The following is a 17,970-nucleotide window of genomic DNA, read 5'->3' as shown; positions in this document are numbered from 1 at the left end:
GTTTCCTCTCAACGATCACTTTTATCTTAGGTGGCTTCAGCTAATCAAACGCTGCGCATAGCCGACATTTTACGATGAGTAAGAAGTCTTACAACACCAGGTTAAAGTCCAACAGGTTTGTTTCAAATCACTAGCTTTTGGAACACTGCTCCTTCCTCCGGTGAATGGGAACCTCAGGTTTGGAGCAGTGTTCCAGTGTAACACAATGAAAACCTTTCGCCATTTGAATGGTCCGGCCATTCCCGTGGGTTTGAACTTTGCAGTAATAGATTAATATAGTAAATTTCCTTCCATATAGGTATTGGTAAAAATGTTTGATTCTGAAAATTATGCCTAGAGCTTCTTTCTCTATCGCTGCATAGTTAATTTCTGCTTTCTTGAAGGATCTTGATGCAAAGACTATTGGCATCTCTTCATCACTGGACATCTCTTTCATGCTAAACATTAGACCACTGCTTGCACCACAGAAAGTGATATGTTGCCAGTCAGTTGCAAGGGTAACTTCGGATCAAAGTGTGTCAAGACTTCTGACTTTAGTAGTGCCTCTTTAGCTAGAACAATGGCCTTCTCGCACTGATCCACCATTTCCATTTCCTGTTTTGCCACAATAAATTGTGTAAAGGTATAAAAATTGTTTCTAGATTCAGGAGAAACCTTCCATCATAGTTTAACAAGCCAAAAAATGATCAAAGCTGATTTATGTTTTGAGGTGTCGGTGACTCAGTCATGGCTTTTACTTTTGACGGCAATTTGTACCTTTGCATCTATGATATGCCCCAGGTATTCAATTGAAGAATTGAATAATTCACTTTTATTCTTCCTTACTCATAGTTTGCAATCTTCTCGTCTCTGTAATACAGCATCTAAATTTTGAAGATCCTCTGCTTTATCCCTTCCAGTAACTAAGGTATTGTCTAAGTAGCACTGGACTCCTTCTAGTCTGCCTTGAATTTGATCCATGGCAAAATGGAACAACGCAGGTCTGGATGTGATGCCAAATGGAAGTCTTTTATATCTGAATAACCCTATGTGTGTCAGGAATGTCAAACACTCTTGTGAATCTGGATCCATATTCTGGAGATAAGCTTGACTAGGATTAATTTTTCTGAAATGTTAGCTCCAGCCGACCCAGAAAATAAATCATCAATTAAAAGCAGAGGGTTCTGCTCTGCACACAGCCCAGATTGATAGTGACCTTAAAATCGCCACATATGCATACTGAACCATCTTTCTACATCACGGGTACTATCGGCTTGGCCTAATCACTTATACTGACAGGTTCAAAGACCCCCGTCTTGACCAGCCAATCTAACTCTGCCTCAGCCTTAGGCCTGATGACGTATGGTACTGACCTAGCCATTAAGCACCTTGCTTGGCTTTTGACCTTACTCTTTAGCTTGACTGAGATCTCTTTCATGCTTCCCAGCTCTCCATTAAAGACAATAACATGTATCTCTAAACTCTTCAGTAAACCTGCTTCTGACTCCTACGTGAGATTCGCCTTGGCCCAGTTAAACTTGATTCTTTCCAACCAGGTTATCCCCATTTGGGCTGGATAGTTACTTAAGATCATAAGATATAGGAGCAGAATTAGGCCATTCAACCCCTCATGTCTGCTCTGCTATTCGATCATGGCTGATATGTATCTTATTCTCATTCTCCTACCTTCTCCCTACATCTCCTGATCCCCTTATTAATCAAGAACCTACGTATCTCTGTCTTAAAGACACTCAGTGATTTGGCCTCCACAGCCTTCTGCGGCAAAGAGTTCCACAGATTCACCACCCTCTGGCTGAAGGAATTCCTCATCTCAGTTTTAAAAGATTGCCCCTTCAGTCTGAGACTGTGCCCTCGGGTTCTAGTCCATCCTATCAGTGGAAACATCTTCTCCACATCCATTCTCTCTAGGCCTCTCTGTATTCTGTAACTTTCAATAAATCCCCCTCATCCTTCTAAACTCCGAGTCCAGACCCAGTGTCCTTAACCAGTCCTCACATGACCAACCCTTCATTCCTGCGATCATTCTTGCGAACATCCTCTGAACCCCCTCCATGGTCCATATCTTCCTTAGATACGCGGCCGAAAACTGCTCATAATATTCCATATGGGTCTGACCAGAGCCTTAAAAGCCTCAGAAGTACATCCCTGCCCTTGTATTCTAGCCCTCTCGACATGAATGATAACATTGCATTTGCCTTTCTAACTGCCAACTGAACCTGCATGTTAACCTTAAGAGAATCCTGAACTAAGACTCCTAAAGTACCTTTGTGTTTCAGATTTCCGAAGACGTTCTCCATTTAGAAAATAGTCTATAGCTCTATTCTTCCAAGCAACGTGCATAACCTCATACTTTTCCACATTGTAATCCATCTGTTACTTCTTTACCCACTCTCCTAGCTTACCCAAGTCCTTCTGCAGCCTCCACATTTCCTTAACACTACCGACCGGTCCCTCTACTTATCTTTGTATCATCAGAAAACTTAGCAACAATGCCCTCAGTTCTTTCTTCCAGATTATTAATCTATACCGTGAATAGTTGTGGTCTCAACACTGACTCCTGTGGAACACTACTAGTCACTGGCTGCCATCCTAAAAAAGACCCCTTTATCCCCACTCTCTGCCTTCTCCCAGTCAGCCGATCTCAATCCATGCCAGTACCTTGCCCCTAACAACATGAGCTCTTATCTTATTTAGCACCCTCCTGTACAGCACCTTGTCAAAGGCCTTTTGGCCAAATAGATCACGTCCACTGGTTCTCCTTGTCTCACTTCCTCATTCCATCTTCAAAGAATTTGTCAGACATGACCTCCTTTTGATGAAGCCGTGCTGGCTCAGTCCTATTTTATCATGCACTTCCTAGTACTCTAATCTCATCATTAATAATCGACTCTAATATTTCGCCAATGAACGAAGTGATGCAAACTAGACTTTATTTCCTGTCTTCTGCCTCCCTTCCTCCTTAAATAGCGTGTTACATTAGCCATTTTCCAGTCCTCCGAGGTCCTCCCTGACTCCAGTGGTTCCTGAAAGATCACCACCAATGCCTCCACAATCTCCTCAGCTATCTCCTTCAGAACCCTGGAGTATTGTCCATCTGGTCCAGGTTATTTATCCACTTTCAACTTCCCCAGCACCTTCTCCTTAGTAATGACCATTGCAGTCACCTCTGCTCCCTGACTCTCTTGAAGTTCTGGATTGCCACTGGTGTCTTCCAATGTGAAGACTGTCGCAAAGTACCTATTCAGTTCCTCTGAACTTTCTTTGTTCCCCTTTACTACTTCTTCAGCCTCATTTCGCATCATCCAAAGTTCATTCTTGCCTCTCTCTTACCTTTTATATATTGCAAACTCTCTTGCATTCTTTTTTATATAGGATAGGGCAGAAGAGTGGGCCGAGGTAGGGTGCTCTTTCAGAGGGTTGGTGCAGATTCGATGAGCCAAATGGCCTCCTTCTGCACTGTAAGGATTCTATGGTTCTATGGTCTGTCTGATAGCGGGTAGAGGCTGTCACGTTTCTGCTCAACACCATCCAGAATTTTGGTGAGGACTCCTTCTGTGAAACATGGTGCTGACTTCCAGGCAGCCATCTGCCTGACTAGACTTGGAACAAGTGCTGGGGAGGCATTTAAAAGGAGCACCCCACTGATTGCAGAGATTAAGTTTTACTGCAACAAGCGAATCAGAGAGAAGCCGACATGTGTGCAGCCTGAAACACTTAGGGAAAAAAAATGTTGTTGGAGCTTGAATATACGGCAAAATATCCCACCAACAGAATTCTTCCCGGTTTTCTCGCCAAGACCGACACCTTGAAAAAAATCATAAAAGCCCGCCCAAGGAATGTTATTTCAATCTACAACCTGTTGATTCAAGAGTTCGAACACTAAGCCACGGCCAACATCATAAATAAGGCACGTATCGGTCATACTACATTGCCTCCTTTAAGAAACTGCACTTCAGATTTTGGATTACCCATCAGCAATATGATGGAAAATCAGTAAGTCGAATCGAATAAACGTTCCTGAGACTAAGTTTTGACGCCGGGGCAGGATTTATGGATTTCCACAACAGCATAATTGGCGCCGCACCTGGACCGATTCAGTGACCATTGAGGGACAGGCACCGGTGCCACGTTGAACATAATCGATTCCAATGGGAAATGGTGTGGGATTCGCCCCAGTGAGAACCTCGTCGTTGGGAATTCGCCTCAGTGGAGGTGGAGAATGGCAAAGGCCTCGGAGAGTACCGGGTCGGGCCTACTAATGATATGCAAAAGGTGTTTACTGAACATGCATTGTGGAATGCATTGACGTCGCTGTTAGGGCACCGGGGAATTGCGATTTGGCGTGAGACCGGAGCTGGCCACGATTCCGGCGTCAAAACCGATTTTCCGCCCAATCACGATTTGCGATTCTGGTATCAGCCGATGGAGAATCCCACCCATGATAAATAATAGGTGCACTGAAAATTATAAGTGTTGGCCTCGATTATCCTTTCTGTCTGTATTTAATGTTGGCGTTAACGTGTTTAAAATAAATGAGTTAATGCTCATGCTAAAATAACACCAGTCATTATGTCTAGGCTCTTGTCTATAAGTAAAACTTAAGTGATATTTTATTATAAATCATAAATGTTGTATTTCTTTGGAATGGTCACTGGCCCGACAGAGAACCCCAGCATGTTGGTCTTTACCTAATTAGGAACAGTATTTGCTTGTTTTTGGGTTGGTTTAAAGGGAAGCCAGTTGGAAGAAACTGATTCTGGTGGGGTGGAGAGTGTGTTGAATGGGGCACCCAATTTGCCGTGGAACATATGTACATTTTAAACATGATCAGTTTTGACCCCATCCCAGAAAGTTATTTGTCTCATTATGACAGGCAATGTACAACCTTAAATTTATTAAAGGAATCACTATGCAGTGGAAATACATTTGAGAACCTGATAGAATAAAAACAGGATCATAGATGGCTGACAGTGAGTTATAAGGCAGTAATTCAATTGAATGATTCCATTGTCATAAACTATGAGATCAACCTTTAGCAATTTCTGAACATCATCAGAATTACTCAATTGAACCCACGGCTCATATTTTTTCTATAACACATGATTAGATGTTCATTTTATCATATTACTTTCTTTATGACGTTAGCGATTGAATTTTGCACCTTAGTTTTTAAATAGGAGACAGCTTTATTTCCACATCTACAAAAGAGAGTTGAGTGTGGTGCACCTTCCAGATCAATCTTCTGCAAGGCATCTCATTGAGAACCCACCCCTGGGATCGCTGCCCAATTAGGAATGGCATACGAGTCGAGGAAGCGGGCAGGGGTGCAAATTAGCACGTGGAATTTAAAGGGCAGCGGCAGTGTTTACCGTCACTGCAATGCAAGTATTGCTAGGGTGAATGGCACAAAAGAGGGTGGAACAAAATTAATGCAAGATGAGGCTAAATGTGCCAGCCGCTATTTCTTCACCAGTAACATTATCTGTGATCACAATCTCGATGAGATATTACTGGAAGACTAAATATCTGTCTCTCGATTACAATAGGTTTGCCATTTTCCCCATTTGATATACAGATTGTGTGTCACTTTCATGCCACTCTCATCAACTGCTGGGCACTCACTTGCTATGTGGGTGCTCTGGTACAATTTAACTGTGTAGCCATCTGGGATGGCCACTTCCAGAATACAAAATGGATGTTTGCAAAGACTATAGGGAAACATGAACAATGCTAAGAAAGCAGGCAGGCACAGAGCCTGGATGCATATTGAGAAGGCAACTCCCAGACGAGACTGAAACCGTAGGTCAATTAGCATACTGATGGCCCATCTCCGGGAACAAAGGAATAACATTCAAATAACTGATACTAAGGCAGACACCCCAGCGCCAGAAAAGACACAAACAATGCAAGGCCAACGGCCACCTAAGACACGCCCAGCCATCAGGGCACCCACCCCTTTATTGGTCGAGATCGATACCGATGATCAAGACGCGGTCCAATTAATTAGGGCCAAGTTCAAGGCCCACCCAAAAGCACGCGAAGCCCCCTTCAGGTATAAGAAGAAGCCCCCGAGAGAGAATCGCTCTCTTGGACTTGGGACTCGAAGCGGAGAGACCTGTCCACCAGCTGCACCAGAAGCAAGTAAGACCAAGGTCAATGCTCGCCATCAGATGGATGACCTTAGCTGTTCTCCTGTTACACCTTCGCACCCAACAGCCTCAGATTTGAACAACGGCCACTGTTCCTCTGACTGAGTGGGCACCCGAAGTTAAGTATAGGCGTTAGCGTGAGAGATAATTTAGTTTATGGCATTTGGGCATGAGTAGATATTACTGTGTATGTAAATAAATAGTATTGACTTTGTACTAACTAACTGGTGCATTGGTTCTTTGATCAGAACGGCCATTGTTCCTCTGACTGAGTGGGCACCCGAAGTTAAGTATAGGCGTTAGTGTGAGAGATAATTTAGTTTATGGTATTTGTGCATGAGTATATATTACTGTGTGTGTAAATAAATAGTATTGACTTTGAACTAACTAACTGGTGCATTGGTTTTTTGATCAGTATTCGGGTTTGAACCTTGTGGCGGTATCCAAAGATACCTGGCGACTCTAGAGCAAAACATAATTAGGATTAAGGAAGGCGACCGCTGTATTTATAACTAGATAAATATAGCAACAACTGTCCTGTGTGACAATTGATGGTAATCAATGCACCAATAAGTTTAATCGGCTTCTTGCCGCTGCCAGACTGGTTGCCGACATTGCCTACAACCTGCCGATGAGAAAGTTGAGAGGAATCGGGAACACAACAGAGAATTGGCCCACTGTCTTTTTTCCCCCAAAAGTTCCGGCTCACCTTTTCTCTAAATCTGCATTCACGGGCCTGAAAAAATTCTTGGCTATGAGGTAGGTGTATTAAACATGATAAAGATGAAGGGTAATAAGCTAAAATTGGTTTTGACTAAACAATGGCACTCAAGGCATACTCTTTGAAAACATATTGATGACTTATATACCTCATTAAAATCTAATATTAGGAACAGGAGTCAATGATCCAGCCTATTTGAGCCTATTCTATCATTTAATTTGATCGGTGTCGTACCTTCATTGACCAGGTTCATCTACTAATATCGCTTGAACATTATGCAAGTCTTGAAAATTTCAATTGGTGCAGCATTTCCACTTTCTAGATTTCCACTACCGATTCAAACAATGTTTTCAAATTTTACTTTTAAATGAGGGGTGAGATTCTCCATCCAGCCGCACCCCTTTTCTGGTGTGGCATGCCCCTGCCGGCAGCAGGATCCTCTTTCCCTGTAGTCAGCCAATGGGATTTCCCATTGTGGGCACCCGCACGCTGTTGGGAAATCTGCGGGCGTGAGTGCACTGCTGGCAAAGCAGAGAATCCCGCCAACAGAGATTCCCGCTAGAAGTACCTCTAATTCACCACATACCACCCCCACACCATTTGTGATACCTGTCCATTATATTTCCTCATATTTATCTAGCTACTGTGATATTGCTATATCTGTATCTGTGCTATTTGACTCAACCGATCCTTGTAGGTACACGTTTTCCATTCTAACCACTTTCTGGGTAAATAGGTTTCTCTTGAATTCTCCAAAGGATTTATTATATTTATGACATCTAAGTTTGGACTTAGCCCACGCAAGTGACTTGCGTTCAGTTTAGCTCCCAGGGGATTAACTTTGTAGGGCAGCAGAGTTGAGGGATGAAGTAGATTAAGATTCAGATGGTGCTTACTTCAAGAAACATTAGTTAGAATGTTTCAGTCATCATTCAAACTTATGCAGGCTGTGATAACTTGATTTATTTGAGGTCAGCAGGGTGCCAGGGTGATGTTCAACTCCTGGAATCAGAATTAATAAGAAGATGAAAAATGCCTTGGTCAGGGTCAGTCATGGCCAGTGAACACTGTGAAAAAGCTGGTCTTGTTCTGAGCTGAAAATTAAAATGCAGCAACTCAGTTTTCTGAGTCCAAAGTTGGCTAGAAAGGGAATAAAACAAAAAAATAATTTATCCTACTGAAAAACCTTACAGACCTCCATTGTGCCATCCTATCAACCTTCTCCTTTCTTCATCCAAAATTATGACACCAACCTAATGTTGTCCATTTTTGTTTGCTATTACGGTGAGACTGTATGCAATATCGCCGCAGGTGCCATTTTACTCACAAATTAAATTTTGACCAAATTGGTTCCACCTCATCATTACCATTTTGATTTCTTTCAATTAGGCCAAAATGGGGCTAAGGAAGACTTTCGGCCAACATAGTCCATTATATCAATGGGATCTTTAAAAGAAATGTAATTTTGGGATAAAATAAATCTCCTTTGGTGACATTTGTTGCTAAAGTGAGATCTATCCAAAATGTTGCATTATCCTGAATGCTGCTTCCATGGAAGCAACATACTGTACTGTGCTGAATAATGGACGAAATATTCACTTTTTGTGACGTTCCCTTTCAAGTCAATTTCTGGCTCAGAAAACGGAGTTGCTGCATCATCATTGTCAGCTCTGGACAAGACCAGCCTTGTACCAGTATACACTGTTCAAAAGTGACACTGAGCCTTCCATGGTGTTTAATGTCACTCTGCTGACCTCAACTAAATCTAGTTATCTCAACCCGAATAGATTTGACTGATCACTGAAACACCCCAACTAACTTTTCTTGAAGTAAGCCCTATCTGAACCTTCATCCTTCAACCCTTATTCCCTGCAAAGCTTATTCTTAGGAGAACTACATTGAATTCAAGTGTAGATGTTTTAATGCATTGTACTAACATGTATTGTATTAACATGTCCCTGTGGTAGTGTAAAAGGTAACCTCAAAAAGTGAGTGAGGTAGATTTTATCTTTCATCGCTGACTGGTAAATGGTAGCAGGTAGGTCACTCGATATACATTCTCTCTCTCCTCTCCCCCGTCCCCATCTTCCTTCCTTCAGGAATGTAAATATCTGTGAAGTTGGCTAGGTTCACAAAGTGAGTATTTGCACTGAACTATTTTGTACATTTGTGGTGGGAATAGTTCAATGTTTATTTGTAATATTTTCAGTAGGTGATAAATGAGAACAATTGTGGGCACCACGGTAGCATGGTGGTTAGCATCAATGCTTCACAGCTCCAGGGTCCCAGGTTCGATTCCCGGCTGGGTCACTGTCTGTGCGGAGTCTGCACGTCCTCCCCGTGTGTGCGTGGGTTTCCTCCGGGTGCTCCGGTTTCCTCCCACAGTCCAAAGATGTGCGGGTTAGGTGGATTGGCCAGGCTAAATTGCCCTTAGTGTCCTAAAAAATAATGTTAATGGGGGTTGTTGGGTTACTGGTATAGGGCGGATACGTGGGCTTGAGTAGGGTGATCATTGCTCGGCACAACATTGAGGGCCGAAGGGCCTGTTCTGTGCTGTACTGTTCTAATTCTAATTAGGGCAATGTGATGACAACCTTTCCAGAACCTTTAACCAGATGTAATTTTTGACGTGTAGTGAATCATCCAATTTCAATCAGAACAGTAGCACAACTTTGGTCTCAGAATTTCCAGATTATAAGGAAAAAAGGTGAGCAAGGGCCTACTCTTGATTTCCATTCCAGTGGTCACTTTTGGAAGTTTGTGTATAGATGTCAGTGAGAACAGGATTGGGCAAAACTGACAATCTCCATGGTTAAGCAGTTTAAACTTACTTCCAAGATCAAAAATGAAAAATTGCCATAAGGTCAATGGAACAAAAGAGCTTTGGTCAGTCATGTGTAACTACCTTCAGGACAAAAGGTGAATGTCAAAGGGAATTTGAATGGAGGGTTGTGTCTGGAGTCAAAATGAATAATGTAGCCTTGCAGAACAAGCTGCCAAGTCAGAGTATGAAAGTCAAACTCTTTACATTACTCTAATACCACACAGTTTACTTGCTCATAAAGTTGTGTTAATTTCTACAATATAGACTAGGGACGGAATTTTTTGGCGGTTCTCGGCGGTGGGATCGTCCAGTCCCGCCGACGACAACCCCCCGCCATGGTTTTCCCAGCAGCAGGGGTGTGCAGAAAACAGGAAACCCCGAGGATAGCAGTGGGATCAGTGGATCCCTCCATAAGAACATAAGAACTAGGAGCAGGAGTAGGCCAACTGGCCCCTCGTGCCTGCTCCGCCATTCAATTAGATCATGGCTGATCTTTTGTGGACTCCACTGTGAAACAAGCCGCAGGGAGTGTGGAAAACCCCGCCCAATTTGTTGCGCTCAAGTTTTCACAGTAGATTGATTTACCACCCTTACCCGTGAGTTCATCCTATCAATAAAAGGGTATTATAGCCCTTTGTGATCGGCATAAATATATACTGTTACATTACCATGTGACCAACAAAGACTATAAACATGTTTTGTTCTGTAGCAGGTTATTATGCGCAGAATAACTATCATAATAATATCTACATGGGTTGGAAGAGCAACTCAACCGAGGGATAAGGATTTACAAATCCTTAAATATAGTCTGACAAGGCCATGATACCACTGAGGTTCATTTCCATGGAAATAGAACTTTAAATCAAGGAAGCTATGTACAACTTGTACATAACCATGGTTATATTGTGCTTAAGGAGTACTTTGCCTAGCTCTAGTCTTCCTAAAGGATATAGAGGGAAAGCAGAAGGTGCAAAAAATATTCACAAAGATTATACCAGAACTGAGAGGTTAGAATAAGAAAACCTTCTTTTTTCCAGAAAAGAGAAGGATGAGGTATGGGCCGGGATTCTCCCCTACCCGGCAGGGGTCCCGGCGTGTCGGAGTGGCGTGAACCACTCCGGCGTTGGGCCGTCCCAAAGGTGCGGAATTCTCTGCACCTTTAGGGGCCAAGCCCTCACATTAAGGGGCTAGGCCCACACCGGAGTGGTTCCCACTCCGCCGGCCGGCGTGAACGGCCTTTGGCGCCATGCCAGCCGGGGCCGAAAGGACTTCGTCGGCCGGCGTTAGTCCGCGCATACCCCGGAGAGTCAGCGGTTGCTGACGTCATATACCGGCGCATGCGCAGGGGAGGGGGTCACTTACGCCTCCACCATGGTGAAGACCGTGGCGAAGGCGGAAGAAAAAGAGTGCCCCCTCGGCACAGGCCCGCCCGCCGATTGGTGGGCCCCGATCGCGGGCCAGACCACCGTGGGGGCACCCCCCGGGTCAGAAGGCCCCCCCCCCACCCCCCGGGGTCAGAACGCCCCCCCCCGGACCCCGCCCACGTTGCCAATCTCACCGGTCAGGTAGGTGGTTTAATCCACGCCGGTGGGAGAGGCCTGTCAGCGGCGGGACTTCAGCCCATCGTGGGCCGGAGAATTGCCATGGGGGGCCCGCCGACCGGCGCGGCGCGATTCCTGCCCCCGCCGAATCTCGGGGGGTGGAGAGTTCGGGACACGGCTGGGGCGGGATTGACGCCGGCCCCGGGTGATTCACCGACCCCCCGGGGGGGTCAGAGAATTACGCCCATGGTCTTTAACATTAAAAGGGGCTTGATATGTTAGATATTGAGAAGATAGTTACACTCAGGGTTAATCAAAAATTAGAAATATAACAGTTATGGACGAATCCAATAAAGCATTCAGGAAAAACATCTTTATGATTAATACTTGAAATTTGCTACCAGTTTTTTAGGATACCGGACCAGTCCCAAACTATGTTAGGATACTGGACAAGAACCCCAAACAATGGGCCGGAATCTCCCAACGGGAGACTAAGTGCCGACGCTGGAGTAAAAACCGGAGTATTTCACTCCGGCGTTGGAGGCCGCACCTTGCCCCTATTCTCCCACCCCCGCGCGCCAGATCTTGGCGCCGTGTAAAAGCGGCGGCGTGTAAATTACGCGGCCATTGCCGCGTAAATGACGTCACCCGTGCATGCGCAGGTTGGCGGTTGCCGTCCTCCCCGCAGGCGCCCCGCAAGAAATGGAGGAGTGATCTTGCGGGGTGGCAGAGGAAAGGAGTGCGTCCTTCAGAGACGACGGCCCGCCAATCGGTGGGCACGGATCGTGGGCCAGACTCCTTTTGAGCCCCCCCCCCGGTCCTCGATCCTCCCCCCCGCCCCCCCACAGGCCGCCCCCGCAGCGTTCGCGCGCTGTTCACGCCGGCAGTGACCAGATGTGGTTGGCACCAGCGTGAACCCATTGTATTCGGCAGGCCACTTGGCCCATCCGGGCCAAGAACCGGCGCTCGCCCATTACAAACGGCGAGCACCGATTCTCCGAGCGGCCTGCCGTAAATCTCGACGCGCCGTTTTGGGGCGGATGGGAGAATCGCGTGCGGGTGCCGGGTGGCGTAGCAGGACTTCCCTGGTGCCCCCTCGATTCTCCCACCCGGCGTGGAGGGGGGGGGGGGGGGGGGGGGGGGGGGGGGGAGAGAATTGCGCCCAATGTTTCTATTTGCAAAACTGTGAGTAAAAGATACTTCACCCCAGGAGTGATGACTCTGAACAATGGTATCTTTTCTGTTACAACAACAGCTAATTTAAACACAGAATTAACCACATTAACATCAAAGAAATAGCTTTACAATTATTAGTTAAACAGTTTTTAAATAAAGGGAATGGAAAAACTTTAACTTACTACTATATCTGCTATTAATGCCAATTAAGCAACCCAATACAGTTCAAATGCCACTTAAAAATAAAGTTAACAGAGCAGCTTATTTGCTTATCCGTGTAGATACTTTCAGAGCGAGATACATTCCAGAGCAGATCCAATCCATTTCTGTCTCGTCAGACTCAAATCGGATGGCGATGGCAAGCTGCAGTTCAACTTTTAAAAATTTAACAGACTACAAAACTACTGACAGACTTGGCTCCTCCCAATAATTATATCATCTGTTTCCCATTGACTTCCATGACCTACTTAGCTGGAACTAAATACAATCCCTCCAAAATTGTCTATATTCCAGGGAACCACCCAAAATTTAAACAATGTTCCATTAGCCCTTTACCCGTAACCAACTAAGTGGTTGGAATGAATGATTACCTCCCACTTTTCTGACACCTTAATTACAGCTGTAGCAGACATACTGCCTGCATGTATTTTAAACCAGGGTTTTAGTAACATTACTGCCAAAATTATGAAATAGAATATATATTGATTTCTTAAATCCATCACAACTGGAAGTAGCTGAGGCAAAAAACATGGACATATTTAAGGAGTAACTCGATAAGTAAAGGAATAAAAGATGTGCAGATAGGGTGGGATGAAGTAGGCTGGGAGAAGGCTGGTGTGAAGCATAAATACTGACATGACCAGTTGGCCTTAATTGTACTGTTTCTGCGATTGCTGTAAGTTCTTTGTACAAATGAATATTAGCAGCTAATAGACCTTACCATAACCTGTCGTTGAAAGGCCCAGATGCTTCATTCGAGTTTTTACTAGTTCAGCCAGTTCTTGTCTCTCTGACCTTTTGCATAACGTCATGCGCTGACGACTGATCCTTTCTGTTACTTTACTGGAATGTTTTGGTGCTTTTCTGCTAAGCCGCCTTGCCCACTGCATGCTTTTACGTCTCAGTAAAGGATGTTCTGATTGGTCATTGGATGAAGAGTTCCGGTGATAGTGATTGGTGCAGTAACTCATGTGCTCTTTGGTATCTTTCGTATCTTCCCAGTCCTCAACACTAATGGATACTTGAGACTGAAAGAGAAACAATATTTTAATAATAAGCTTTTAACTATACAACATAACAGATACATTGCTATAGTTTTAAGACTTTTAAAATCTATACTAAATGTGCATGTAGAGTAGACATTCATGGAGGCCCTGGGAGTGCGCACCTAACCACGTGGGTGAGACAAGGCTGGTTAATTTGCCTGGGATCCTCATTATAGTAAAGTAGGTAGGCTGCCAGCATTAACCAACAGGCGCTGCTCCAAAATAGTGACTTCAGATTTTGGTGCTCCAGCTGCCATTTAAAGCCAGCCTGCATCTCTTAAAGGGGTAGGTGATCTTTGTTTCAGAAGACAGCTCAGGAAATGGTAGGACAAAGAGATAAAGCAAGTGCCCCCCCACTTTTCTTTTAGGATACCGGATGAGATCCCAACATCTGTTCAGATACCAGATGAGAATCCCAAACAATTTTAACAAAATTTGTAAAGCTGTGAGAAAAGGATACTTCACCACAGGAGTGATAACTCTGACCAATCGGTATCTTTTAGGTTAAAACAAACTTTAATTTTAACACAGACTTAACCACATTAACATCAAAGAAATAGCTTAATGATTATCAGTTAAACGGTTCTTAAACACAAGGAAAAACTTAAACTTGCTATCTATACCTGCTACTAACTCCAATTAAGCAGTTCAAATGTCACTTATAAATAATGTTAACAAAATAGGTTTACTTGCCAGCTGTGCAGACCTTTAGATAGAGTTCTGTTCAAGAGCAGAACCAGTACACTTCTGCTTAACCTAACAGCATTTGGCTGTTCAAATTAAAATCCTTCTGTCTTGTAAGTCTCAAATCCTATGGCAAACTACAAAACTATGGGCAGATCTGGCTCTTCCCATTAATTACATCATCCCTGTTCTACTAAGTTCTATGACCTGCTTAGTGAGGACAAAACACAACCCCTCATAAATTATCTACTCTCCAGGGAATGCCCAGAAATCATAACAATATCCCATTAGTCCTTTATCTGTAACCAACTAAGTGGTTGGAATCAATCACGACTTCACCTTTTCCGACTCTCTAATTACAACTTTAGAAGACATACTGCCTGTATGTATTTTAAACCAGGGTTCTTTAATAATACTGCACCAAATGTGAAATATAATAATTTCTACATTCATCACATTTCCAATTGATTTCCTGATGGGGGAGATTGACAGGAGGAGGGATTGACCCTTCCCGGCAAGCATCATGATATTTTCCTGCCAAGCTGCTCAGCATTAATGGGCATAGGTGAAGGTGATTATTATTGCCAGTAGCATTGCCCCTCAGACTTGATTCCATTACAGGAAGAAGCTTAAAGACCTGACCGTGGTTGCCAATTTATGACTCCTAACTCCAATCTCACTTCACTCTCTGGATAATTCTGCACTACCTGTAGTTCCAGAGCACACCATCCACAGCCCCACCCCCACCACAATTGCCAGCACAATGCTGCATTCACCCGAGACCCTACTGCTCGTAATGTCACAGTCTATATCTTCAACTCTGCTTAACCATCACTACCACCACCCTTCATAATCCATGTCAGTATTTGATATTGGCGTGCACAGCCTCAAGTTATTTCAGCAGGAGACCACTAACGGTCATTGTTTCTTTAAGGTAAAGGCGGTGAGCCACATAATAGAAAGGAGGTGAGGAGAAGAGGAGGTTGAACACCTATTCAGATTTTAATAATGACACAGGGAGTCCGCACCGACAAAATAAGAAACAAAGTTTTCACAGAATTTACAGTGCAGAAGGAGGCCATTCGGACCATCGAGTCTGCACTGGCCCTTGAAAAGAGCACCCTACTTAAGCCCATGCCTCCACCCTATCCCCATAACCCAGTAACCCTACTTAACCTTTAAGACACAAAGGGGCAATTTAGTGTGGCCAATCCACCTTAATTGCACATCTTTGGACTGTGGGAGGAAACCGGAGCACCCGGAAGAAGCCCACGCAGACATGGGGAGGAAGTGCAAACACAACACAGACAGTCACCTGAGGCCGGAATTTGAACCGAGGTTCCTGGAGTTGTTCGGCAGCAGTGCTAACCATTGTACCACCGTGCCGCCCTCTTGTTCACTTAATGACACGTTTTTGACAATTAAAAAGAAAGTGAACTAAACTGAACACTTACAGAGGCAACGTCTTCCATATTTGGGACTTCCAGTAGCGTGATGTAAGGGAAGCTTACATGGTGTTTACCGACGATTTTCTTTACAAATTCTTTATTTACACAAACGATATGTACACTACCTGGTAGATCCCTACTGGATTCCTATTAAGGTCAGTACCTGACTGGCCAACTTTTTATTCATTGATTAATTGAAATACCCCGCCTCTGGCGGGGAACTCATACGTTGCAAAGAACACAGGGAAGATAAGCATTCACACCCCACAGGTCCCATGCAGTATATTACACAGATTGTCTCCCCATTGCTGCACATACATGGGGCTGGGTCCTCCTTATCATTATTAATTTTCTTGTCCTATCTGCATTGTTTCCTCCCATTTTGGCTGCAAGGCTTGACTTTCTCAATGGCACTCATAGTTTTGTAGCATCCAGCAGAAATTCAATGACAACTATGCTGGAAGACCATTTAGTTTGCTCGATGAGAGCTACGGATTGAGCATGGCTCTCCTGTTTTAAGAAGCTGGACTAACGTCCACTGTTCTGGGTGACGGACATGAGAGGATGGATGCAGAGTGAAGATGCCATGACTCTTGCCTGACACCTGGCACAGGTCTGCTGAATTCACTGCCAGTGGTTGTACTCTAGCTAAGCATCAGGGACTGGAACACATTCCAACTATAAACCATGGCTGGTTCATCATGGGGAAAGTGTGTGTATGATGGTATCTTGCATCTGGGGAAATCCAGCAAATCTGAGAAATCTGGGGTGGAATTCTCCGAACCCCCGTAGGGTCGGGGAATCGCCTGGGGCCGGCGTAAATCCCGCCCCCGCCATGGCCGGAATTCTCAGCCACCCGGGAATTGGCGGGAGTGGGAATCGCGCCCCTCCGATCGGCGTGCCCCCCCCCCCCCCCCCGATCGGCGGACACCCCGCGGCGATTCTCCGGCCCGCAATGGGCCGAAGTCCTGCTGCTGTCAGGCCTCTCCCGCCGATGTGGTTTAAACCACCTCTGTGCCGGCGGGATTGGCGGCGCGAGCGGGCCCCCGTGGTCCTGGGGGGGGGGGGGGGGGCGCAGGGTGATCGGACCCCGGGTGGCCTGGCCTGCGATCAGGGCCCACAGATCGGCGGGCTAGGGCCTGTGCCATGGGGCTACTCTTTTTCTTCTTCCGCCGCCGCAACGGCCTCCACCATGGTGGAGACGGAAGAGACCCACCCACTCCACTGCGCATGTGCCGGTGTTGACGTCAGCGGCCGTTGATGCTCCGGCGCATGCGCGCACTCATGCCGACCGGCGAAGGCCTTTTGGCCAGCCCCAACGCCGGCTGGCGTGGCACCAAAGGCCGTTGGCGCCAGTCGGTGGAGCGGGAGCCACTCCGGCACAGGCCTAGCCCCTAAAGGTGTGGAGAATTCCGCACCTTTGGGGAGGCCCGACGCCGGAGTGGTTGGCGCCGCTCCACTATGCCGGGACCCCCACCCCGCCGGATAGGGGAGAATTTCTCCCCTGACTTCCTAATCATCAGCTTCTATGGAAAGGTGATGGATTATGTTGCCTTGATATGAGGGCACCCATCATCTCCTTATTGGTTATTTGGATAATAAACTTACTGATGTTGTGGATGTCACCTGTGGCAGTAAGAAGAGCCAGTAGTAGATAAATTGAGAACCACAATGAAAGCAACATGCCTGCGTGCATTTGGCTCTGATATCTGTTGCAGGAGGTAATGTCAGTGCCCGGTTGCTTGTTAAGAACCCCCTTATCACACACACATATCTCCTTCAACACCTTGGATGACATATCCTGTCCTGGAAGACTTTCTTGGTATAATGCCAACTTGGCCATTGCTTCCAATGTTGTTTTCTTTGATCCTCTTTGTTTTTTTCTCTTTCTCTTTGTTATCATGCTAAGATTGATGCTATTATTTCAACCTCAGTGGTCATCCCAGCAACATTCCCAACTTTTTTGCAGTTTTACAGCCATTTAAGTCAAACTGTGGAACAGCAGCCAACATTCAGCATTCCAATTGTTCAGTACTCTGAACGACTGCAAAAGAGCCAAAATATTGTCCCAAAATCTACAGTAGCCAAAAATGACTAGTCAGTAACTGGAAAAAGTTGGAAATCCCTTTAACATTGCGCAGCTTCCCTAATATTAGCCATGT

General features: G+C 45.2%; 1 protein-coding gene across 1 annotated transcript in view; it reads right to left on the bottom strand.

The window, feature by feature from the left end:
• kcnt2 (potassium channel, subfamily T, member 2) overlaps positions 1-17,970 on the bottom strand; it is a 1,159,267-nt gene that overhangs the window by 113,567 nt on the left and 1,027,730 nt on the right. The window contains exon 30 of the mRNA XM_038794878.1: positions 13,352-13,658. Within this exon, the coding sequence (XP_038650806.1) occupies positions 13,352-13,658 (307 nt within the window). The remainder of the gene's footprint in view (positions 1-13,351; positions 13,659-17,970) is intronic.

Source organism: Scyliorhinus canicula, chromosome 4 (genome assembly GCF_902713615.1).
Source record: "Scyliorhinus canicula chromosome 4, sScyCan1.1, whole genome shotgun sequence".
Taxonomy (NCBI): Eukaryota; Metazoa; Chordata; class Chondrichthyes; order Carcharhiniformes; family Scyliorhinidae; genus Scyliorhinus; species Scyliorhinus canicula.
This window is presented reverse-complemented; position numbering and strand designations above follow the sequence as displayed.